This window comes from Nomascus leucogenys, chromosome 20 (genome assembly GCF_006542625.1).
Source record: "Nomascus leucogenys isolate Asia chromosome 20, Asia_NLE_v1, whole genome shotgun sequence".
In the NCBI taxonomy this organism is placed as follows: Eukaryota; Metazoa; Chordata; class Mammalia; order Primates; family Hylobatidae; genus Nomascus; species Nomascus leucogenys.
The window spans coordinates 71,476,861-71,502,744 of record NC_044400.1 but is presented as its reverse complement, the minus strand read 5'-3'; the positions used below and the strand labels follow the sequence as shown (position 1 = coordinate 71,502,744).

General features: G+C 43.4%; 1 protein-coding gene and 1 long non-coding RNA gene across 6 annotated transcripts in view; one reads left to right on the top strand and one right to left on the bottom strand.

The window, feature by feature from the left end:
- BOD1L1 (biorientation of chromosomes in cell division 1 like 1) overlaps positions 1-6,894 on the bottom strand; it is a 58,686-nt gene extending 51,792 nt beyond the window's left edge. For 4 of the 5 annotated variants that reach the window (XM_012499860.2, XM_030800995.1, XM_030800996.1 and 1 more), the window contains exon 1: positions 6,520-6,892. In XM_012499860.2, the coding sequence (XP_012355314.2) occupies positions 6,520-6,756 (237 nt within the window). In that variant the 5' untranslated portion in view covers positions 6,757-6,892. Of the gene's footprint in view, positions 1-6,519 lie in introns of all 5 variants that reach the window. The other variant, XM_003258493.2, reaches the window with a different exon arrangement.
- A 7,344-nt stretch (positions 6,895-14,238) lies between these two features.
- On the top strand, positions 14,239-24,901 carry LOC115831876. The gene is made up of 4 exons (XR_004027366.1): positions 14,239-16,522; positions 16,604-16,707; positions 23,120-24,004; positions 24,863-24,901. It is a non-coding gene; the product is annotated as an uncharacterized LOC115831876 (long non-coding RNA).
- The last annotated feature ends 983 nt before the right edge of the window (positions 24,902-25,884 follow it).

The window sequence follows — 25,884 nt, the reverse complement described above, 5'->3', positions numbered from 1 at the left end:
ATTTGGCTATAGAAGAGAATACAAAAAGCAGAGAAATGAGGTTAAGACAGAGAGGTTGGGGCCAGGTGCTAAAAGGCTTTGGTTACTTGTACAAGTTTGGAATTACGGGGTAGAGAATGGGAGCCCCCTGCACATATGGGCAGAGTGATAGAACAGCTAAGCTTTCTGGTGGTTAATCATCCTACAGTGCAAGAGTAAAGAGACACAAAATACTTTTAGGAAAGCATGCAATAACTACAGTGAGGAAGGTCTGTACTGGGGTGGCAGAAACCAGCTAATGGCATAGACTCAAGAGAAATTATTGAGGGACAACTACTTGAACTAGGCATTAAATCTGAGGTAAGGCAATGGTTCTCTACCAAGAAGGATTTCACTCCCATCCCCCAAGGGACACTTGGCAATGTCTGGAGACATTTTAGGTTGTTACAACGATGAGAGTGCTACTGGCATCTAGTGGGTCAAGGGCAAGGATGCTACTGAAGATCCTACAATGCACGGGGCAATCTCCCGACAGCAAAGAACTATCCAGCCCCAAATGTCGACAGTGCTAAGTCTGAGAACACTTGATGCGCTCCCTGAGGGGAACATGGAGGGGAACACATATTACATCATCTCTACCTGAAGGGGCATTGCCTGGAAGGAATATGTGACCATGCATTCAGGACTGCACTCCATTTCTAGAGGCTGTCTCTCAACACTGATGTTCTTTCTCCGTTTCTTCTATACAGCTTTTAATGTGGATGAGTTTGAGTGTCCCTGACTGATATTAAGCAAGCACTGTACAGCCTCACCTTCTGCCATTTGCCTCCTTTTAGCTTCAAAGTTTATACTCCAGTGAGAAATTCTCATATCTGCACCTACCATCCTGCAACTACCATTCCCTCTGGTTGTCCATCTGACAAACTTCTCACCTTCAGAGCTCACCCTAATCTGTGAAATCATCTTGACACTGAAGGTAGGCTTATGGGCTCTTCATCCACGCTCCTACTGTTTTCTGTACATGCTACCATTCGAGCAGTTCTTGCACTACATTGTATTTTCGGGAGCAAGGCATATTTATCCTCCACTGACGTGTAAGCCTCCTCCTCTACCTCTCTTAGAATTTGTTTTCATGTAGCCTATCAAACTGCTTGGCAAATGAGCAATTAAAATATAGTCATCAGCTGAATGCGTAACTATCTCTAACACAGAATGATAAACATTTTATCCCTCTGATGCCCTTTCTCAGTTCCAATTTTCAGGCCTTTGCTGATACTTATTTCCTGTCCTACAAGGTAGTTTCATGATCATTTCCCATGTGCCTGTCCATTCATCCAAAATCGATATGAACTAAAATTAATTCTATTTTTTTTTTTTTTTTGGCAGATTCTTGCTCGATTGCCCATGCTGGAGTACAGTGGTGTGATCTCGGCTCACTGGAACCTCCACCTCCTGGGTTCCAGTGATTCTAGTGCCTCAGGCTCCTGAGTAGCTGGGACTACAGGCATACGCCACCACACCTGGCTAATTTTTGCATTTTTAGTAGAGACAAGGTCTTGCTATATTGGCCATATTGGTCTTGAACTCCTAACCTCAAGTGATCCACCTACCTCGGCCTCCCAAAGTGCTGGGATTACAGGTGTCAGCCACCATACCCAGCCCTAAAACTAATTCTTAATTCTTTCTCCCCAGTGATTCTAAAGCCTAATTCTTCTTTCCAGTATTCCCAAATCTAACACACATTCATTAGGCTCTAACGTCACAATGCATTTGGCATTCTAGTCTAGTCTTCCCATAACAAGTTCAAATTTGAACTACTCAACAGGTAATTTTCCTTGTTTTCAAGCTCTCCTTTCAGTAAAAAGTTGAGTGACTAGAGAAACATTAAGTATTCATTGAGAAGTATTCTCCTAGGAACATATATGTATCCACATGTACACACACACACACACACACACACACACATATTACACATACTTATACCCTTTCTTCCTTTTCCAGTGCTTTGGTGAAAAGCCTTAGAGTTATCCTTGAGTCCTCCCTTTGTCTTCTACTTCACATGCATACCATTAGCAAATTCTCTCAACACTAGCATGAAAATACACCCAGAATCTGACCACTTCCCACTACCTTTACCAACCCCATTCTGTTCCAAGGCATTCTCATCTCCTGTCTGAATTATAACAACTGGCCTCATGCTTCTATCCTCACCTACAACAAAGTTAAGCCTTCTAAAAATAGGGTAACCATGTAATTTATCGACCCATTCAAATCACAACTTAGCAAGAAAGGGGAAGCTATTACACATGGTCAACCCATCTGAAATGGAAGTCAGATCATGTCCTCCTTTTGCTCAAAACCTGCCAATGGCTTCTGAGCTTGAGTAAAAGCCAAACTCTTCTGATGGCTCCCAAGACCTGACAGATCTGTGAAGGCATACCTACCTCACCTCTTGTCACTTCCCCTTAGTGGGTCTATCTCAGGTCTTCTATACTTGCTATGCTCTCTTCTTGGAATGCTCAAGCCCCAGACAGCTGCATTGCTCCTTCAATTCCTTCACAGATGGCTCAAGTATCATCGCACTGAAACCTACCCCGAACAGCTTACTCAAAAAACAGTCAGCCTATCCATCCCTCATCTTGCTTTTTTCCATAGGACCTATCATACAGTATTTGTTGTCTATTTTTTTTTCCACTAGGATGTAAGCTCCATAACAGTGGGATGTTTGGTTCACTGCTGTATCCCTGGCACCTAAAAAAATGACTGGTACATAAGAGTTGCTCAATGAATGTTTGTTGGGTGAATAAATTGACCAGGGGCCATTTATAACTAAGAAAGTGTCCAAAAAATCAGACTTTGTTACTTGACAAGAGAGGTACCATATTTACCTGGTTGGTGAGCTCCCTGAAGGGCCTCTTGATCATCCCACCTCACACTCTCCAGATGCTAATCAGTGCAAAGGAGACGGAATGGCTTTGTAACCACTAAGCTTGCTCCAGAGATCTGGAAACTGGTAGTGTATAACGGAGGAGTCTTCGCAGTACTTGGAGCTTAGGGTTGCCCATGGTTCCATTTCTTTGGGTGGGAAAGGCTGATTTGGTCTGCTACAGTCAGATCTCTGTCTTGGTTAAGGACTATCAATGACCCTGGACAGTTTGGAGGGGGGGGTTCTGTGGTCTTCTGGTGTAGCAGCAGACTTTGGTACTTCTCATCCTGGTTTAAACACACTAAACTGGATGACGGTTTTGCTCTTAGAGAGCACCTGGCAGGTATCAAATGTCTTCATTCTTAAATATGCATGTGACAGACATAATCCACCATAACTCTATATGCTACAAGTTAAGACTTGTTGACAGAAAGCAGGTCAGTCTTTGAGGTTCAAGTGGCAGATGAAACTCAAGGATTCCATTAAAGTGATGGTTCTTTGCATGAACAGGGAATCTTCTACTTTGGCCCACTCATCACATTGATATGAATGTTATGTTCTGATGAAGAAAACTTTGGCTTTTTGGGAAGCAGGGGGGAATAACTTTTTTTTTCTTTTCAAATAAGAAAATGAAGTATAAAATGGTATTCAATGAGAACAAATCTTTTAAATCAAATTAAAATCTACCTAATTGCTAACTAAGGGAGTGGAAGAGAAGGAGAGAGTCATGGGGGAAAGGAAGCACCAGAACATAACCTGTAACATAACCAGGAGCAGGTACAGAGGTTAGTGGCAAGGAGGGCAAGAAAGAGAGAGATTTTGTGGGAGAGTTTAAGCTAGCATCTGAGCACCAGAACTTCAACCATAGCTGAGTGTTCTTTTTTGTCTGGGAGGGTGTCATTTCAGTTCTAATTTCTCAAAGCAACAGAAATATTAGAAGTTTTCATAATTATTAAATAGTATATGCAATTGTATTGAAAAATATGTATTGTTGCTTTTTAAAAAAATTTTTTTTAGACCAAGTCTCGCTCTGTCTTCCAGGCTGGAGTGCAGTGGCACAATCTCGGCTCACTGCAACCTGTCTCCCGGCTTCAAGCAATTCTCCTGCCTTAGCCTCCCGAGTAGCTGGGACTACAGGCATGTGCCACCACACATGGCTAATTTTTTTGTATTTTTAGTAGAGATGGGGTTTCACCATTTTGGTCAGGCTGGCCTCGAACTCCTGACCTGAAATGATCCACCCGCCTCGGCCTCCCAAAGTGCTGGGATTACAGGCATGAGCCACCGTGCTTGGCCGTATTGTTGCTTTTTAAAGTTCCTACATCTGTGGCTGAATACGTCTTAGTACTAGAAGAAGAAGGGTTGATCATCAATTCTATTCCTATTTCTAATTTTTATAGTCATGTGCCCTGAGAAACCTTGTTCATATAAACAAGTACTGTGCCTGGGAATGGAAGAGTTTTGTTGTAACAATATCATTCAATTCTTGACCTCCAAAAAGAGGCTAAGAACATTAAAATAGGTTCTTATTCCATGGTTCCTGAACTCCCTGAAACTGTATATGTTATTAGATTGATTCTCATGAAATTGCCTATAGTTGACCATTTTGAAGTAGAAAAATGGCGTTTTAATGTGTTACTTGTGCATTTTTCCTGTGAGAAGGTCCTAACTTTCATTAGATGATCAGAGATACTGTGCTTCCCTCCTTTCCTCCAAAAAAGGTTTTAAACCTTTACTTTGAAGGGTCTGGCAGGGATATTATAGACACATACCAATAATATTTTGTGGGAACAGGATAATAAAAAAGTTGATCCTTGGACATTGCAGCAGTACATTACAATTTTTAATTTGTATACATAATGATAACACACAGATTCATGGGTTTCTGAGAACAGCAAAGCAAAAATTCTACTTGTTGAATACGAACAACTAACTTTATTCGGTAACATTTACCTGGCCATGTCTAACCTTTTCCCATTAAATAACAACAAAAATAATAAAGGCAATAGAAATTATTTCTAAAAGGTAGCAGTGCATATTCCTGAAGACCAAAGTAAAAAAACTATACTTCCTACATAGATGAACACTCCCAAGTGAATTGAATTCTTTGTGGTGCAAAACCTCCAATATCCTGAAAAACCACATTTTACATAGTCGGCCCAGTATGAGTCCTTATAAAGAAAGATGTACCAGGATATTCAAGAGAGTTTCCCCAGAAGAGATAGTGGAACTGTGTGTAGTTCACCTGAAAGCTTTAGAAGAAACTGTGGATGTTGTAAACATGCATTTCTCAAAGAGACAAGGCTCCTCATAACAACTAAACATACTATGAGAAAACCCTCGACCAGGCGCGGTGGCTCACGCCTATTGGGCGAATCACGAGGTCAGGAGCTCGAGACCATCCTGGCCAACATGGTGAAACCTTGTCTCTACTAAAAATACAAAAATTAGAGGGGCGTGGTGGCACGCGCTTGTAATCCCAGCTACTTGGGAGGCTGAGACAGGAGAGTCGCTTGAACCCGGGAGGCGGAGGTTGCAGTGAGCCGAGATCACGCCACTGCATTCCAGCCTGGCGACAGAGTGAGACTCCGTCTCAAAAAAAAAAAGGAAACCCTCATTTCATCAAAACTCCAATCCAGTGGACCCAACCAGATTTAACAAGCAGACAAAAACAACCCCTACAAACCAGTTAATTTTCCAACATGCTTTCTGCTTCCAGAATTCTAGACTCTACTGTGGTTTTCCATCCGTCTCACTGACTGCTCTTTCCTGGTGTCTTTGGCTAATTCTTTGCCAATCCAGCTAAGTTTACTTGTTCCTGCTAATGTCCCTTTCACTCTGACATTTGGTACAAAATCCCTTCCCCTTTCCAGCCTCTCTTTCTGGATAGGGAACCTCGTTGCTCACCGTTCCCTTCTCTACATTACTCTCCTGAATCTGCTCTCTTTCCTGTCCTTTCTCCACTTCAGTATCTGCTGTCACCTCTCTTGCATCTTTTCTCCACTGAATGACTCGGTTCTCTCTACCCCACCTTCCCGTCCCTTCTCACCTTAGAATGGTGACATGGCCTAAGTTACCTAAATCAGGCAGTCACTGCTAGAAACAATACTGAAGTCCTTTCTCAGGTTTGCCTCCTTATCTTTGCGCTCCCACCCCCACGATGTCCAGCAAAGCATACTGCACATAACTTGATTCAATTACCATTTAGTGATTTCTCCAAAGGATAAAGGTTCATGGCCCTTACCGCCCAGAAACCTTCAAGAAAGAAGGCAAACATAACTTCGATACAAAGTAAAATAATCAGATATGAGAATGGATACAAAACTGGCCACTGTTAGCGCTACTATTTCCAAACCACTTCCTGCAAGAACAGTGCCTTAGTGTTGCTCACCAGACCGGGGTAATCACTGTGCCGAAACCATGACTGGCACGTAGTAGGTACTTAAACACTAGTCGGTAAAACAAACCAATAGACATGCTAACGAATGAACACGCTGTGCTTTGCACAGTCCGTGGCATACAGCTGCAGCTCCAAGAGGAAGCCACTGCAAAAGAAGCGCGCCCTTGGGTCCTCCCCTTCCCTCGCAGACCCCCAAACCCGGAGCGCTCCGAACCTTGGTGTCCACGTCGGCCAGGCAGTCTCTGCGGAACTGGTCGAAGAGCCCCTGGCTCTTGAGGTGGTTCACGATCATGGCCACGAGCTGCGGGTCCCCGGCGCCCGCACCCGCGCCGCCCGACCCACCCGCGCCTGGGCCAGCCCCGGGGCCCGGCGGCGGCGGCGGTGGCTGCGGCTGCGGCGGGGGAGGCGGCGGCGCCGGAGGAGGCGGCTGCGGCTGTGGGTTGGTGGCCATGGTGGCCTGTGCCGGGGAGGGCAAGGGCCCTGACCGGCGGACGCTCCTGGGAGGCGGCGGCTGCACTGGTCCCGCCGCCTGAGGGAAGCCAACGGGATGTTGTTACGGAACCAGCGGATCCAGAGAAACCCCGGAAGTGAAAGGGAACTGGGGGAAAGGAAGAAAAGACGGTGACAACATTGACGAAAGTCCGGCGACGGAGGCCGCGAGGAGCCAGTTTCGACAGTCGCCGGGCGCAAGCGCCCTCGCGAGGCCGAGCTGCGCCGGAAGTGGCGGCGACTGTGGCGACGGAGACGAGAAGGCTGTGCTGGCCGCGGGCTGTGGGGTTTAGGTCACCGGCAGGGGTCAGGAGTCCCCGGAGGTTAGGGCTTCGACCCGCGCGACACCTGGGGCCCTAGGTCTGAGCGGGGGCAGTGAAGTTCTGGCCCCGCTTCATCCGCGACGACATTTTAGGCCTGCTTCTCTTGCTCCAGTTTCCCGGAGCAGTGCATAGAGATCCATAGACATAATGCGAACCCTACGTGGATCTGCTCATTCTAAACTCGCCCAACCCTCGTCGTTCTTAGCCAGTGATCCTGCACTCTTCTTGTCCCAGCAGGTAGCTCCAAGGTCCTTCTGTCTCTCTTCTGCCTGCACTTTTTCCCCGTGGGGGTCCCTTGTTTCTGTCAGTGTGCCTGTGGATTAGACCCGATCTCTCCAGCCCGTTCTTCCTATCTGTGAAGACAAACCGACAGGCTTTTATTTTTAGGAGCTTTGCTATTGATTACTATGATTATAGCAGGTAAAACATCTACAGCACATATTATGTACCAAGCGTGGCGTTAAGTGCTTTTACATGTATTAACGCATTTAATCTTTGGACAAACACTAACAGCTAGGTCCGATTACTGTCCCCAATTTGCAAATCAGGGAACCAAGGCTCAGATAAATTAAGTATGTTGAGTAAGATTACACAGCTAGCAAATTACCTGCTTTTGGACTGCATCATCTTTAAAATTATTATTAGTATGTGGTCAAAGCAACAGAAATATTAGAAAATTTCATAATTACTGAATAGTATATGTAACTTTATTGAAAAATGCATATTGTTGCTTTTTAAAGTTCCTACATCTGTGGCTGAATATGTCTTATTAGTAGGAGAAGAAGGGTTGAGCCTCAATTCTGTCTCTATTTGTAATTTTTATAGCTGTGTGCCCTGAGAAACCTTGTTCATATAAACAAGTACTGTGCCTAGGAATGGAAAAGTTTTGTTGTAGCAATATCATTCAATTCTTGACCTCAAAAAATTAGGTTTGATGATCTATGAGCTGACTTCAGTTAGGCCCTCCTTCCATTTTATCGAAAGCAAAGAGCTGAAAACCACCTGGCTTGCCAAAGGATTTGTTTACTTAATCCTTATTATTTTTTCACTCAATCCTTATTATTTTTTCACTCAATCCTTATTATTTTTTCACTCTTTCAGATTCTGGGAAGTATACCAGATAGGTTTTACAAAGATACCAAATGACTATGAATTAGACCTGATTTTTTCAATGAGATGTACCTTTCACCTGATACACTGAAAGTTTGCAGAATATCTAAACATTTTTCATTTTCATAAATAGTTTTGGATAAGATTAATTTTTGTTATCAGATGGTTAAATTACGTTTTTGTCAAAATTTGCAACTGCAGATTTAGCTCATTCAAGTTCAAAATCTTTGTCACTGGGCACAGTGCCTCACGCCTATAATCTTAGCACTTGGGGAGGCTGAGGCAGGAGGATTGGTTGAGTCCAGAGTTCAAGACCAGCCTGGGCAACATGGCAAGACCCCACCTCTACAAAAAAATAAAAGAAATTAGGCGGTGTAGTGGCGTGCAGCTGTAGTCCTACCTACTTGGGAGGATTAGGTGGGAGGATCACCCAAGCCCAAGAAGTCAAGTCTGCAGTGAGCCATGATGGGGCCACTGCACTCCAGGTTGAGCGACGGAGTGAGGCTCTTCCCAAAAACAAGAAAAAAAAAAAAGTTTGTTAAGAATGTTAAATGTTTACCTTATAACCTAATTAACAGAGCCCATTTTCATTGTCAAACTAGACAAATCAGATTTACTTTAAATCAGAAACAATTTGACTTCATTGTTTCAATTCAGAGTATCCTGTGTGTTTTGAGGAGTTTGATGAAGATAGCAGAGAGGAGAAAGTCATGGAATGAATCTTAAAAGATTAATTACTATATGCAGTCAAGGCTGGGCGTGGCAGCAAACCCCTGTAATCCTAGAGCTTTGTGAGGCTGGGGCAGATGGGTTTCTTGAAGCCACGAGTTCAAGACCAGTAACAAAACAAAACGAAAAAGTAACCAGGTGTGATGGTGCAGACCTTGAGAAACTGAGGTGGGAGGATTGCTTGAGCCCATGCAATAAGCTATGGTGGTGCCACTGCATTCTAACCTTGGTGACAGAGTGACACCCTGTCTCAAAAAAAAAAAAAAAAAAAAAAGGCAGTCAAGATTACAAGACTAAAATAGCGTAAAATATAAATGTCTTATTCATTTTAAAAATTAGTTATGAAAAAGTGGGACTATAACATTTACTTAATTACCAACAATACAATATAATATATGTTGCTATATTCTAAGTTTATAAGTTTTTAAGTGTGTAGTATGATAAAAGGTGTGGTATTTCTTTGGTATATTTGGATGTGTGAATCAAATTTATTCAGCTTTTTGGGAATAACTAAGTAGAAATCATCCATAAGCGTTCTGAAAAACTTTACAAATTTAATTAGGCATAATGTCTAAGTTTAAAAAACTAATGAGACAATAAGGTATTTACTGCTAAAAATGAATTGGGTCGGTGGCTAATAAATAATTTGTTTTGTGAACAGTATATAGAAAATCTTAAATATTTTCTACAATGCAATAAGATGAGAACTTTATAAGAGTTCACAATCCGTTTTCTCAAATATGCCCAATTGCCTTATTGAATAACACACACTGAATCTAAAAGATACATCTTTGTATCTCTGAGTTCAAGTTACACTGGGTAGACACATTATACTGGTTGCAGTGTAACTTGAACAATTTTGTAGCCTTGAAAAACATTCTAGATACATTGAAAAGAATCTAGGTCACTGATCTGCACTGCCTTGGCTGTTCATAGGTGATTTTCTTTTCATATGAATACAGGTCCTAGGGATGAGTATTTTAAATACTCGAAAAACAACAACAACAAAAAGCATACATTTAAATCTTTGTAACAGACTGCTTTAAGCAGTCAGCATTTCCTACCAATGACGTCTTTGCTGTGTTTCCTCCTGATTGTCTCTCTAGAAAAGAGTATATAATTTCTTTTTTTTGGTAAATTACTTTATTTCTTCCATGATGATTTAGAGGGACTATACTCCAACCAGTACAAATATTTCATAAATAATATCTTGCCATTTTCTAACCAATTGAGTCATTTGTTCCACAATAAGCTACCTCACATCTTTCAGCAAGAAATATGTTAAATTTGAATAGTAAAGACATTACATAATGAATTAGGACACAATTAAAATGTGCTTTAAAGATTTCTTTAAGGGAGAAGACACCACAGTTCTACTCAATGAAGACAAACTTTTTTTTTTTTTTTTTTTTTTTTTTTTTTTTTGGGCCCAAGTCTTGCTCTGTCGCCCAGGCTGGAGTGCAGTGGTGTGATCTCGGCTCACTGCAAGCTCTGCCTCCTGAGTAGCTGGGGTTACAAGTGCCTGCCACCACGCCCGGCTAATTTTTTTTTGTATTTTTAGTAGAGACGGGGCTTCACTATGTTAGCCAGGATGGTCTCGATCTCCTGACCTCATGATCTGCCTGCCTGGGCCTCCTAAAGTGCTGGGATTACAGGCGTGAGCCACCTCGCCCAGCTGAAGAGAAACATTTTTACAGTCCAGAAGTCTTTTATTTTTTTATTTTGCCATGAATTCATAGGGAATAGATTCCAGCAGCTCAGGCTCCTTCCCATTGGTTTTCACAAACTGTGCTTCCCTGGGTGGAGCAGGTGGCACTTCAGTTGAACCCAGGTGCCTTTCTCTTTGGCTTCTTTCTTTTTCTGGTCATTTTCCTTCATGCGTTTCAGGAAGCTATCTCGGCTCTTAGTAAGCTGAATGTGCTCGATACGCACATTAATTCTCTTGGCAAGAATCAGGCCCTTGTTGGTATACAACAGTGCCAACAGTGTGCTGGGTAACATTGTAGACTCTTCTAGTTTTGCCATGATAACACTTGTGGGGCATTCCTTTTTGAACAGTACCCATTCTCTTGATGTCTACAATATCACCTTTTTTTTTTTCGAGACAGGAGAGAGAGTCTTGCTCTGTCGTCCAGGCCATAGTGCCGTGGAGCGATCTCGGCTCACTGCAACCTCCGCCTCCTGGGTTCAAGCAATTCTCCTGCCTCAGCCTCCTGAGTAGCTGGGACTACAGGTGCGCCCTCCCATGCCCGGCTAATTTTTTGTATTTTTAGTAGAGATGGGGTTTCACTGTGTTGCCCATGCTGGCTTTGAACTCCTGAGCCCAGGCAATCCGTCCACCTCGGCCTCCCGAAGTGCTAGAATTACAGGTGTGAGCCACCGAGCCTGGCCTCAGCTTTCTTATAGATTCATATATACGTGGCCAAAGGAACAACTCCATGTTTTCTAAAAGGCCTAGAGAACATCTATTGGGTGCCTCTCCTCTTTCCCTTTGTGTTTGTCATTTTGGCGAATTACTGGAAGATGCCAGTTCTGCCTGAAAGGAAAAGAGTATATAATTTCTAGCAGTAGTTAGGGCATAGAAGAGGTGAGATCTTCACAAAAGAAATTGCCATCATTCTCTTACTCTATGCCTGTCTGAATTCAGAACATTCCAACAAAGGTCAGATACTTTCTCCCTTAACAGGATTGACTCTCATTCTATTCCCCAAGTCTGATGTCAAGGTGACGGACTTTACAGTTTGCGAATTAGGGAAGCAACAGTAGGTGATGATGGCCCCCATTACTGGTAGCCATGTATATGGTTAGGCACCAGATTCCTGACGAATGGTTTTTGTCAGGAATTTCTCCTCATTTCTACAGTGCAGCCTGTCCCCCACCCCTACCCAATCCTCCAGACTGTTTCTGTGAGCTTGTCCAGTGAAAGCCGAACATTGATCTCCTAACCCCAGGGATCCCATCTGATTATTCGGCAGAGTTGTTTCCTTATTTTCTTCCCCTTGTACCCCCATGGGATCCCCACTGTTTGGCATCTCCATTCCTGACTAGGCTTTTCATAATCAAAGGGAAATGAATATTTCCTAAATCTCCATCAACCCAAAGCTTAGTAGAAACTTTGAAAGTTCATTTTTCTCCCTCCCTCCCTTCTTTCTTTCTTTCTTTTTCTTCTTTCCCTCTGTGGCCCAGGCTGCAATCTACTCGGCTCGCTGCTGCCCGCGCCGCGGACTGCCTGGGACTGCCAGCGCGCGCCACCGCTGCCTGCTTTTTCTCCTTTGGCTGCAGGCGTGCGTTCGCCATGTTGGCCACGCTGGTCGCCAGCTCCTGACGCCGAGTGCTCTGCCCGCCTCAGCCTCCCGAGGTACTGGGACTGCAGACGGAGTCTCGCTCACCTGGTGCTCGGTGTTGCCCGGGCTGGAGTGCGGTGGCGTGGTCTGGGCTCGCGGCAGCCTCCGCCTCCCAGCCGCCTGCCTTGGCCTACCAGGGTGCTGGGATTGCAGCCTCTGCCCGGCCGCCGCCCCGTCTGGGAGGTGGGGAGCGTCTCTGCCCGGCCGCCCCTCTGCCCGGCCTCCCCATCTGGGAAGTGAGGAGCGCCTCTGCCCCGCCACCCATCGTCTGGGAAGTGAGGAGCGCCTCTGCCCGGCCGCCCCATCTGGGAAGTGAGGAGTGCCTCAGCCCGGGCGCCCCGTCCGGGAAGAAGTGAGGAGCGCCTCTGCCCGGCCGCCCCGTCTGGGAAGAGGTGAGGGGCGCCTCTGCCCGGCCACCCATCGTCTGGGAAGTGAGGAGCGCCTCTGCCCGGCCGCCCCGTCTGGGAAGTGAGGAGCACCTCTGCCCGGCCACCCATCGTCTGGGAAGTGAGGAGCGCCTCTGCCCGGCCGCCCCGTCCGGGAGGAAGTGAGGAGCCCCTCTGCCCGGCCGCCCCGTCCTGGAGGAAGTGAGGAGCGCCTCTGCCCGGGCGCCCCATCCGGGAGGGAGTGAGGAGCGCCTCTGCCCGGCCGCCCCGTCCGGGAAGAAGTGAGGAGCGCCTCTGCCCGGCCGCCCCATCTGGGAAATGAGGAGAGCCTCTGCCCGGCCACCCATCGTCTGGGAAATGAGGAGCGCCTCTGCCCGGCCACCCATCGTCTGGGAAGTGAGTAGCGCCTCGGCCCGGCCGCCCTGTCTGGGAAGTGAAGAGCGCCTCTGCCCAGCCGCCCCGTCTGGGAAGTGAGGAGCGCCTCTGCCCGGCCGCCCCGTGTCTGGGAAGAAGTGAGGAGCACCTCTGCCCGGCCACTCCGTCTGGGAGGTCTACCACGGAGGCCAGAAGCAATGTGGGGGCTGGACGTGGTGGCTCACACCTGTGGTCCCGGCACTCTGGGGGGCGAGGCGGGTTGATCACTTCGGGCTAGGAGTTCGAGACCAGTCTGGCCAACTTGGCGAAACATGAAAAATACAACAGACAAACCAACCAACCAACTCAGTGACAACAAAACAGGTCTACCCTGGAGTCATACTCTAATTTTTTCTATTTTCCTCCCTTTCTGATCCTTTATCCCACTTTCTTTTTCTTTCTCTTCCTTCTCCCTCTTCTTTGTCAAATAGAGGATTGAGTTATTATCACTGATCCATATAAAGTCCCTCTCTCATTTAACTCCCACCCCCCATTTCTATTCCCCGACTTCCCATGTGTAACCTTCCTAATATGTTTGATACGCATCTTTTTGTTTGTATGTATTTTTAGAAAATGTTTATTGTTTTTGTGTGCAAAAAAAAATTAATAAAAAAAAAACAGAAAGTTCATTTTTCACTGATAACAGAAAACATAGGAGGAGGGGGAGAGGACATATGTTAATATTATTTGTCTTTCCAATGCAAGCTGCATGGTCACACGTATTCTATTTTTGTGGCAGTATAGTAGCACCCTGTTATCCATGGGGGATATGTTCCAAGACCCCTAGAGGATGCTTGAAACCATGGAGCACCAAACTCTATACCATGGGCTGGGCTCAGTGGCTCACACCTGTAATCCCAGCACTTTGGGAGGGTGAGGCAGGTGGATCACCTGAAGGCAGGAGTTCAAGACCAGCCTGGGCAACGTGGTGAAACTCCATCTCTACTAAAAATACAAAGTTAACCGGGTGTGGTAGCACGTGCCTATAATCCCAGCTACTTGGGAGGCTAAGGCAGGAGAATTGCTTGAACCCGGAAGGTGGAGGTTGCAGTGAGCCGAGATCGCGCCGCTGCACTTCCAGCCTGGGTGATAGAGTGAGACTCCATCTCAAAAACAAAAACAACAACAACAAAAACCCCAAAAGTCTATACTGTGTATATTATGTTTTTTTCTGATCTGATAACCAAGATGGCTGCCAAGTGACTAACAGGCAGGTAACATACACAGAGTGGATATGCTGGACAAAGGGATGGCATGGTATGGTGCAAGATTTCAGCATGTTTGTCAGAATGGTGCAACACTTAAAATGTGTTCATTGTTTCTGGGATTTTCTATTTAATATTTTCAGACCACAGTTGACCATGAGTAACTGAAACTGCAGAAAGCAAAACCTCAACTAAGGTAGGACTACCATGACAGTGGGGCTGCAGAGTGTTATACAATGTTAATGTGAAAAGCGGGTACTGATTTTTCCCTTGAAAGAATTGTTACTTGCCCTAGGGTCAGGGCATGGAAGTGGAGTGGTACAGGGGGATGGTAAGGCAGAGAGGACAAAGGGTGATTTTGGGACATTTGGCAGAGACTGGAAACTTCAGCTCCCTGCCAGTCTGGGAGTGTTCTAGGGTAGGGGTGCTTTGGAAATGGTGGCTTTATGAGAATATATTACCTTGAGGAGCTGCAGAATTCAAGAGAGTGGCCAAGTCCTAGTTGGTGGGAAAAAGGAGGATGTGTCTGGGGCAGCAAGACAGGAGTAATGTCAACTGAGATGAAGATTGGGATACATAAGCCCCCGGGATATTGGGATAGGAACTTCAGAAGAGGAGGGAAATAGAGTGGTGGGGGGTATTTGGTGAAGTTGGACCTATCAATCACATTAGTTATTAATACTTTATGGGATGGGAGATTCCTCTGTGGGTAATCTGGAAGACTAATAGTCGTTCTCAAATTTTAGCCTGCACCAAAATCTCCTAGAGGACTTGTTAAAATAGAGTGCTAGGCACGCCATCCTGAGTCCCTGATTTGATAGGTCTGGGACAGAGCCTGAGAGTTTCCACTGTTAACAAATGCATTTAACAAAGGCTGATAGAACACTATATGAGAAACACTGGACTAGACAAATCACAGCCCACAGGCCTAATCCAGTCTACCTGTTTTTATAAACAAAGTTTTATTGAAACCGTACTTTCTAGTTTGAACTTTTTTTTTCATAAGACGATACTTCTTTTATGCAAGTACCATTAATTTTTATACATTTCTTTGCTCATAAGGTTTAAATTCCTGGTAGTGATAGCAATCAGATTTATAAAAGTAAGATTTATTATGAAGTGAGGTAGCCTGTGCCTATTAATGCTACTGAATTGCTGGCTATTTTGAAAATTGAGATGTCAATATTGCAGTTGGCTTGAAATGCAAGGTATCTTTTATATGCTTATAAAGATGGAAAGAAGCTTTGCATTTAGCATTTTCCATTTAGGCTTTGTGAAAATTGTTCTTATTTTAAAAATAGCCTTAACGTGTGTGTGTGTGTGTTTCCTGAATATTCTAGATGGTACATGGTATTCTGAAAACTGAAAGTCACACCACCAGGAATAAAATTAGGAAAAGTAGGAATTGGAGGGAGGTCTCTAGAAATGCTGTAGTATTATCTGAATACCTCAAATCTAATCTAGGTCATCTGGGTAGAAATTCTGGGAGGGATTTATTTAAATATAAATAAAAATTTGTATACGTAAACATTTGAAGAAAGATTTGTTTTTTTTTCTTTTAGAGTAAGAGGTGGTTGGCATGCATGTATGAAAGGAAGGAATTCAAAGTGTCTAGAATTGGCAATGTCTCTGGAGAGCATGCATTTGCTATTGGGTGCCAGCCATTAAGATGATCTCATTCATTTCTCCTCTGATTCTGTGATTGTTAAGTAACTTTTGGATCACATTTGGCTTCATTTGGATTTGCCTATAGGAAGAGAAAGTGCTGAGTAGTAAATATAGGAAGCTGTCTACTTGGTAGTTGTATTTCTCCCCATGAATGATTTTTATGCATATTCCCTGAGAGCTTGGCGAGTTTTGAAACTACCCAGGATTCAGATGTATTCTTTTTGTACTGACAGTCACCTCTTACCTTGCAAGACTGAAGGCTGGACCCCACACTATGGTCAGCAAATTGAAGTGTTGCTGTGGGGGTCCAGTCAGGGTGACCAGCTTACCTAACATCTAATTTTATTGGCCATATTTTAAATTTAAGTTGTCTTGATTGCAACTTAAATTGTACAGAATGAGTAGACTACTAGTAAACTAGGAAAAGAAAGTTTTTCTTGTAGAAAACTAGGAAAAGACAAAGAAGTCTATTGACAACAGGGAATAGGCTGGAGATGAGGACCTGACCCAAGCTGGACCAATTAGAACCCTTCCTTGGGATTTTTGAAGGTAATTGGTATTCCTCTCGGCTACGTTGTAAGCAGGTGTCTGGAGTAGGTAATAACCAGATCTTCTGTTATGTGTATCAAGCCAATCTGCCAAGAAAAAAAAAATCCACTAATCCACAGAGCGAAGCACAGATGAGGATGGACAATGAACACCCTGCCTGCAGTCCACATATTCCTGAGGGCCAGGTATGCTTGTTTCTACCGTCATTTGATTATGTGAAACAAATTCACAACTAATAAAAGTCCTATTTTTAATAGGAAATGTGCATTGTTATGGTAATGGGTGGAAACTAACACAGGAAGGGATTGTGAGGAATTGTGCAGTGTGGATAGGCATCTAGTGAATGTCGACATTTACCAGCATCATTTATCCCTTTATAACCAAACTAACATTGGCTTGACGCACCAGTACTGGCATGCATCAAAACATCAATAGAAGTCTGATATTCTTCAAGCCAGGTGGATTGTTCTTTTCATATTGGTGCCTCAGTTGCTCTAGAGAGGCCATGGATTGGATGGGGACAAGTCTTTTTAAACAAGAACTGTCTTGGTAGAAAGATTTGATTCAAGAATGATTTCTATGGAGTTTAACCATATGCCTCAAAAGTTGGAATTAGGCTGTTCATTTTTTAAGATAATAAGTAAATAATAAAAGGAAAGAGAAGATATGCCTATTTCTTGAAAGAACAGTGAACAAAAATACTCATCAGTGATTATTTTAGATAATGAATACTAAATTGACAATTGTACATTTTTATATTTAAGTGAAGTGATTGTGATAAATGAATCCCTTTTTCTGTGACAAGAATAAGCGATGATGATTGAAAGGTGACATTCAAATAATCATTACAAAAAGACGGAGTGACAGCTATGATTCTTCTTGATTGAATACAAATTTAAATCTCTACTATTTTAAGTTATTAGCAATGCACTTTGATGTGGCAAATATGTTGAACAAATTATAACGGTGGTTAAACAATTTTTCATTAAAGCATTTCAACAGAGAATGGAGAAGGAGATGTACTTTACTTATATATTCACATTTTCTGTTATTAGGCAACTGTACAGGGATTCTTGCCATCTTGTTGGTGCCCGTGTAGATGTGCTTAGGACAGGATGCCCAGTGGGCATGCGCCCCAGTCTCTGGGAGCCAATGTGCTGATTGTAAGCATAAAACATGCTTCTTATATACACAATACATATACAAAATACAACAGGAGTAGTTGGATAAGTAGAAATGAGGACAAAGTGGTAGAAAATGATGTGCATTTATGTATTGGTGCAAAAGTAATTGTGGTTTTTTGCCATTACTTTCAATGGAAAAAAATCGCAATAACTTTTGCACCAACCTAATAGAAGGGTGGCTGAGATGAGCTAAGCTAACCAGTGAAGCACTCTGGAGAAAATGGCCTTGAACCAGATGACGGGGAGAAGACAGGAACAAGTCGCAAGCAGCTTAATTTTCAAGATCAGTCATAAGAAAATATACATTCAGACATTCATAGGTATATTCCATTTTCTTAATTTGCAGAAAACATTAGCTCTTTGATTAATGAATGGTAGATGAACTAATTTAAATGAAATCTAAAGCAAAGGCAGACGTATTTCAATTTCTTAGACTAAATGTGAAATATATTAATATAAAACAGGAAGAATTGGCGAAGAAGTTTGTTTTTACAGGCATAAGGATGAAGAGGTGAAGCCTGGGGTCTTTGAATTTCAGCTTTGCATTTCAGCTTTGTTATTTTCTAGCTTATGACCATGAGCAAATTGCTCAACCTGTCTGTGCCGTTTTTCTTGTGAAACTGTAAAAATAACAGATTTTGCCATAGGGTTTTAGGGAAGGTTGATTGAGATCACTCCTTCATTCCACAAATATGTTTTGGGCTCCTATTATGTGCCAGGTGTTGTACTAGGAATGGGAGAGAAAGCAGTTGAGCAGAACAGACAAAGCCCTTTCCCTAAAGGTGCTTCCATTCTACTGGAATTGCTAGTCAGAAAAGAAATGCACAACTAAAATATCAGATAGAGGTAAGCACTCTGTAGAAGATTAAGTGGAGTGATATGATAAATGGTGACTGGATAGCAACTTACAGGTTAGGGTAGGCCTTTTTCACCTCCGAATGTCACATTGAAATCAGCCCTGAGAAAATAAGGAGGGGTAGCCCTGGCAGGGAGAAGAGTTGGTGCTGAGGTCCTGGGGCGGGAATCAGCTCAATGTATTTGAAGAACATAAATAAGGTCATTGCAGCTGAGGTTAATGGGCAAGAGGCAGAGTGGTAGTGGATGAAATTAGATCATGTAGGGCTTTGAAAACAAGGATAAGGAAGTGTGTTTTGTACTAAGTGTGATGCAAAGCCCCTAAAAAATTTTAAAGTGGGGAGTGGCGTGACTTCATAACAGATGTAAGGAGCTCATTGCCAGTCCTTGCACAAGAGAGACACCCAAGTGTATGTTAGCTGTTGCCATTTCATTTAATCCTCACACCAGCCCTATGTGATGGTTACTATGAAAGGAAATTATCCCAAACCGGAGCTGGGGCAGAACTTTGTAGGCTAATAGGATTTTCAGCCTCTTTGGGAAGGATCTAGCATTCCTGATAAAGCCCTGTAGTATTTTTCTGATAGTTTTTTTTTTTTTTTTTTTTTTTGAGATAGAGTCTCGTACTGTCGCCTGGGCTGGAGCGCAGTGGCACCAGCTCGCTCACTGCAACCTCTGCCTCCCAGGTTCAAGCGATTCTCCTGCCTCAGCCTTCCGAGTAGCTGGGATTACAGGTACCTGCCACCACGCCCAGCTAATTTTTTGTATTTTTAGTAGAGAAGGGGTTTCGCCATGTTGGCCAGGCTGGTCTCGAACTCCTGACCTCATGATTCGCCCACCTTGTTCTCCCAAAGTTCTGGGATTACAGGCATGAGCCACTGCGCCTGGCCTTTCTGATAGATTTTAATGAGAGTTAGAGTGTTTCTGGGAAGCTAGATTGGCACCACTCTGCTCTTATTTTTTAGATGTGTTCAGTAACCTTTAATCAGACATTTAAGGCCACAACACTCTTTAAGCCTTATGCTGTCCTAATAATCTTTAAACCAGATATTCCTCTTTTCAAATGCTAGTTGAATAGTATTTATTAAGTCATTTTTTCCTCCCAAAAGTAAATTTTTGAACTAGTTTTTTTTTGAAGTCTCTTTCCTTCCACCAAGTTTGAAATAAAACGCTTGTCAATGTTCCATTAATTTATCTGAGAAACCGCTTTGACAGTATTATTAATATCACTATTTTACAGACAAGAAAACCATAGCCTGTGCATTTAAGCACTCCATCGTACTTTCCCCCAGGAAGAGCAAATTAACTCAGCATTCTAGGAAGCAACAAAGCAAATCTGGACCCGAGAGGTCTCAGTCTCCAGTAAAAAAAAGAAGCACTCATTTCTTTTACTGGAATCCCATTATTATCTGTTTTATTTCATATTAATTTGTAAAGACTGGTAGTCTGTGATTCATTGGGGCCTTCTTTTTGCCCCCAACATATATGTGTGCAGTTCACTCTCACTCTGCTTTCTAACTTTTAAAAGTTCTAATTTGCTCTTTTAGTAACTGAACCCAATCTTGACTTTGGTGAAACTTTTCTCCAGTTTATCAAGAGCCATTTAATCTATTTTTATGGTCTAGAGTGCCACTTCCTTGGATCTTCAGCCTACCAAGGCTGGAGCTTTAATTCATTAGTGTATATGGCTTATGGCAATCAACTCAACCAGATTGTGTGGGTCTGCTGAGCTGAAGTAAATTACTCATGGTTCTTGTGAGAAGAACCTTGAATGAGATCACTGAGGGATGCTAAAACAATCTGGATACTTTTGGACTGGAGGATGGGGGATCCCTTTTCTAACTAACAAGCATTATATTCTTAGAATGAAATCAATTCCATGGTGTACTGGAGTCAGTTCAATCAATTCCTGTTACATTTTCAGGAAATTTGTGAAATAGTTCACGACAACTTTGTAGCTTTAAAATGGCCATTATAGCTGTATTTATGCCACAGAAACTGGCAAATGCCACAGATCAGGGCTTTCTTTCCCCATAGAGTCTATTTTTAAACACTTAGCAAGGTTACCCAAACAAAACCAGGGTTAATTTTCCTGGCAAGCAACCAACAACTCTCCACGAGAACCCATAGGAGTGTTATTACTCATCACAAGTAAGGAGAGCACTGGGAGTGTTCTCCAAAGCAGTGTCTCCCTGAGGGAAAGTGACAGCGTTTTATGGGGCGATGGAGGGGGAGAGAGTGCGTCATCTCATGCAGGGAAGGGGTCCCAGTGGCGCAGATGCAGTGAGTCATCGTGCTAGCACATAGGTCATCTGCTTTATAGCTCCTTCTGGGCGGGAGACATTAGCATGGTAATGAGGAAAGTTCACTTGGGTTCATCCGTAAGTTGCTAGGGTCTGTCAGAAACTGGTTTCAACTGACTAGGGGACTGCATTCCACACAGGGCCTGAAACAAACAGGCTGTTAAGAGAGGAGGCTGTAAAGCAGGTGCTTTGGTAAAGCCGGTTGAGTTCCTATAGTCTCTGGAGACCTTCTCAATCTGCTTGTAGCAGTACACCAGTGCGAGTGCCTTGCAGGTTCTCCTTGTTTTTTTTCCTAGTTATAGGACAAGAAGAAGATAGGGAAAGAGGGGAGGCTGCCAGTAGGCTTTTTTTTTTTTGGCTTCTTGCCTGCCTTTTTACTGCCATCAGGAACTGCCAGAAGTTCTGTAGTCAACTAGACCCCACGCTCCTAGTAACAAATGAGGTTTGCTATCATTTTCCCCCCTAGGGTTGAATACCAGCTCCATAACTACTTGCTTTGGGACTTGGGCTGATCAGTTTACCTACATCTCTAGGGCTCAGTTTCATCATCATTACAATAAGAATAATACCACCAAACTCACTGTGTATAGATGTATCTGTGTGTGGGCGGCGGGGTCGGGGGTGTTGGGGATGGGATGGGGTGGTAAATGATATGGTTCCCATTAAAGTCTTTGCTGAAGACTTGGTGCATTAGCTCTCCATAAATAATAGCTCTGATTATATTATTCAGTAAGTTCTCACACATGCTCAGAGGTAATAAAAGAAAAACTTTATCTGAATTAAATTTAAAGGAGTTTAATTGAGCAATGAACAACTTGCAAATTGGGCAGCCTTCCCAGCCAGAGTAGGCCCGGAGACTCCAGCACAGCCACGTGGTGGAAAAAGATTTATGGACAGAAAAAAGGAAAGTGATGCCCAGAAAATGGAAGTGAGGTGCAGAAAACAGAAGTGAGTTACAGAATTGGTTTGGCTACAGCTTGATGTTTGCTTTATTTGAACATGGTTTGAACAATTGTACATTTGCTTGACCAAAACTCGTGACTGGCACAAGCGTAGGTTATGGTTGTTTACACCTCCACTTGTTATAGTTCATGATGTACAGAGAAATCCTTAGGCTGAACTTAAAATATTTAAGGAGGCAGCTTTATGCTAAACTTGATTTAACAGAGGGCACTTGTAAACTACTATTTCATAAAGGCCTTTCTGGTAATGTCTGATGCCTCTGAACCAGTCTGATCTGCAGCATTTTCCCACTGAGGTCTCTCTCTCAATATCTCTCTCTCTCTCTGCCTGTGCCCTATGTGGGCTGGGAGCCCCAGTACAGGTGTGATTCCAGTACATTCCAAGTCACACCGAGCACGTACTTTCTCCATTCCTTTCGGTACCTGCCTTCCAGTGATACCCCAAGTGTATTGAGCTTGACAACTTTTTCAGCTATAAATAAGTGGTGGTGGGGGGAAGGGGTGGTTGTGAGAAGAGACTTTTCTTGAAATATGTTGATTTAGGCTGGATGGCTTTTCATTGACATGCAGAGGTAGTATTTTGTGTCTCTATGCAAGACTCCCCCTTTATTTACTGCAAGGATGTTTTTATCAGGTCAAGGAGAAAGCTGAGGTTGGAGAAGGTGTGCTTTCTGTTCCCTTTTGTCTGTCAGTTTCTCTCCTCATTCTCCAGAATCCCCAAGAGACCATGTTAGAGTTAAATCAGTATGTGGTCAGCAATCAGACAGACCTGAATATGACATGTGATTCTGCTACTTATCAGCTGAATGACCTTGTGATGGTCATTTGAATGTCTAATCTTTAGCTTCCTGATCTACAAAATGCATCTCTCTTTTTTTCTCTTTCTCTCTCTCTCTATCTGTCTGGGGCTAGCTCTGTACTTCACAACCTGGCTACACATTATATTTACTTGGGGAGCTTTTCAAAAATAGTTAATTCCCAGGCTGCGCTCCAAAAGACTGATTCAATTGGACTAGGTTTCAGCACAAACATCCGTCTATTTTAGAAACTCTGTGTGAAATACTATGTGTAGTGAATGTTAAGAACTGCTGAGCTTCTCTTATTAAGCCTCTCTGGACCCCATCTGGCCCCCATGCTCATTACCTGGATGTCCCTGGACCACAACAGCTTGTGTAAATACAAAATACAAAACGATTAACTGCTAACCACTGCTAACAGTCACTTTTTAACTCCAACCCTCCACCTGCTCAGATTTGCAGGCAGTGCAGTCATCTCTAAACTTCTTGTCTTCAGGAGCCCTTTCATGGAATGCCCAAGAACCCCTGTTGGTGCTCTGCAGATGAGAAAAATAGCTACTGAGATCCTTGTTCCCTTGCTGAAGCTGGAAGGCCTCGTGGTCTGGAGAAATGCCAGCTTTCGCAGTGGTTCATCTGAGAACAGTGGATGCTGGTCTTTCTCTGGGTAATCCTTGGTCGAGAATACTTTCTCCCCAATTGGCCTGGGTTGTCAGGGAAGAGAGTATTCATCTGAGAAACTGCTTTGACAGTATCATTAATATCATCATTTTACAGACAAGGAAACAGAAGCTTAGAAATGGTAAGTTGATCAGTGTCATAAGAGGTAACCTGACCTGACCATAAGACCTGACCGTAAGAGGTCAGGTCTTCCACTTCACCTAAGTGAAGCCAGGCTTCCCAAGGCACAGCTCAGCACCTGCAGAGCCACATTGCAATGAGTTACAGCACCATCCACTTACTGCCTAGAATCAGCATTTTGTTCCAGAAACATAGGTCCGGGTTGCCCAGACCACACTCCCTATTCCTCTTGGTGATTTTCTTTCATTTCTTCCACCACCTGGCCCCACGTGGGTCCACTCTTGTCCATCAGATGTGTTCTAATAAATAGTTAAATACTAAACCCTCTTCTTCCAGAAGCATCCTTGGTTCCTTCTACATATATGTGTAGATTCATATATGTAAAAAAAGTATGAAAAAGGATCTTTCATCAATTTACTTATCAGCTTCTTCTAAACCCATGCTGTTTCCAAGCTGCATATCCAATAATAAAAAGTCACTATTCCAAAACCAGTGGGTAGGAATGAAATTACTTTACCCAGGTGTAACTCAAAGGGATCACTGAGTGATTATTTCCAGAACAATGGGATGACTTGCTCCAAAGGTAAGTTCAAGTTTTCACCATGAACATATAAAACACCCAGTTCTTCCTAGTTTCAACCAGTTTTAGGATTCCATCTCCGCTAGTCAACTGATTATATGTAAATGCCGTTATATGAATGTTGATCTCACAGGGTTGTTGAGAATAATACATGAGATAAGATGTAGACAGATCAGTTTGTAATATTTTATTACTGACACTGTTGCTAATTGGTTAAGCTAATCAGCATCTCATTAGAATTGCCCCTGTGGGCAGTGAACATCCCTCCTCCTGCTCCTCCTGCCCCCTTCCTGTAGTCAGTGTAGTGGCCCTGACCTCTGGTCAATACAATCCAGTGGATTCCAGGTTCTCACCACATCACCACTAAGATTATGGTCATAGTAACCAGGGTGATGGGGCCTCTGCATTGAAATGCAGTGCTGTGGGATCAGTGATACTTGCTCTCTTGCTGTCTCCTGCTTTGGTTATGAGAGAAACTCAAGAAAGCAGCTCTTGCTCAAGTAGACTTCAGGTTGGTTCCTGAGCTTTGATTTTCCTCTGGATTGGCCTAAAGGTCTTCAGGGGTTGAGGAAAATACTGGAGAAGGTCTTTATTCATCCATGTTCTCCAACAGAGTAAAGCCAAAACACTTAAGTACCGGAGTTATTCTGTACTTGCCTTCCCTAAGGGAAGTGTAGTACTGTCTCTTGATTTTCATGGAGCTCCTTGCCTCTGCCCTCAGGAATCTGGAAGGGAGGATGGTTGTACTTAGCATTTCTAAATAGACAATAGTTCTCTTGATTGAAAGGCTAAAACACTTCCAACCTGGAGTTTTACTGACCATTGATTTGTTTGTTTGTTTGTTTGTTTGTTTTGAGACAGGGCCTCAGTCTGTCACCCATGCTGGAGTGCAGTGGTGGCGCCATCTTGGCTCACTGCAACCTCTGCTTCCCAGGTTCAAGCTATCCTCCTACCTTAGCCTCCTAAGTTGCTGGGACTACAGGCATGTATCACCACACGCAGCTAATTTTTGTATTTTTCATAGAGACAGGGTTTTGCCAAGTTGCCCAGGCTGGATCATTGACATTTTAAGAAATGTGCGCATGTCCCTAAAAGGGGAGGTCAGTTTGGGATCTTCCCTCATGGATGATGTGGGTTTGATTACCTAAGGGGACTGGCTTATCTTTCTTATGGGTGGTCACATAATATTCAGGAGGTGGTACTGACTAGGCTCACTCAGTGATTGACTGGGTGAAGCAGGAAGGAAGAGGGGAGCTATCCAGGTAGACAGGTTTCCTCTGGAACAAGAGTTGGCCGACCTCAGCCAGCAGGTCAAATCTCACCTGCTGTCAGCATTTATTAACTTTTTATTTTGAAATGATTTAAGACTCAACTGCCACTTGTGTTATAAATAAAGTTTTATTGGAACATTACAACTCTTACTTGTTTACATATTGTATGTGGCTGCTTTCATGCTACAATGACAGAATCGAATAATTGCAATAAGAACTTTTTTGTACCCTCTGGCTCTTTATGAAAAAGGTTTCCTGATTCCTGTTCCAGAGTCAAAGATGCTTCTCAATCAGAAATGCTCCCCCAAATTGCTGTATATTTCATAATCCCCCTCACTGTGACCCAAAGGCCACAAAACCCTTGTAGAATCAGAGAACACAGGGTTGGAAGGGGGTATTAGTGGTCATTCAGTGCAATTCCTCATATGAGGTCAGAATCTCCCAATGGTGCCCCTTCAAGCAATCCCCTGGTGGTGGAGGCACATCATTGTGTATAGTGGTCAACTCAGCTTTTTGGGGGAAGTTCTGGCTGTTGGAAAATGATTTCTTATATTGAGCTAGGCTGTGGTGGATGAGAAAAACTATTAAAGTTATTATTTATGACCCCCTCTC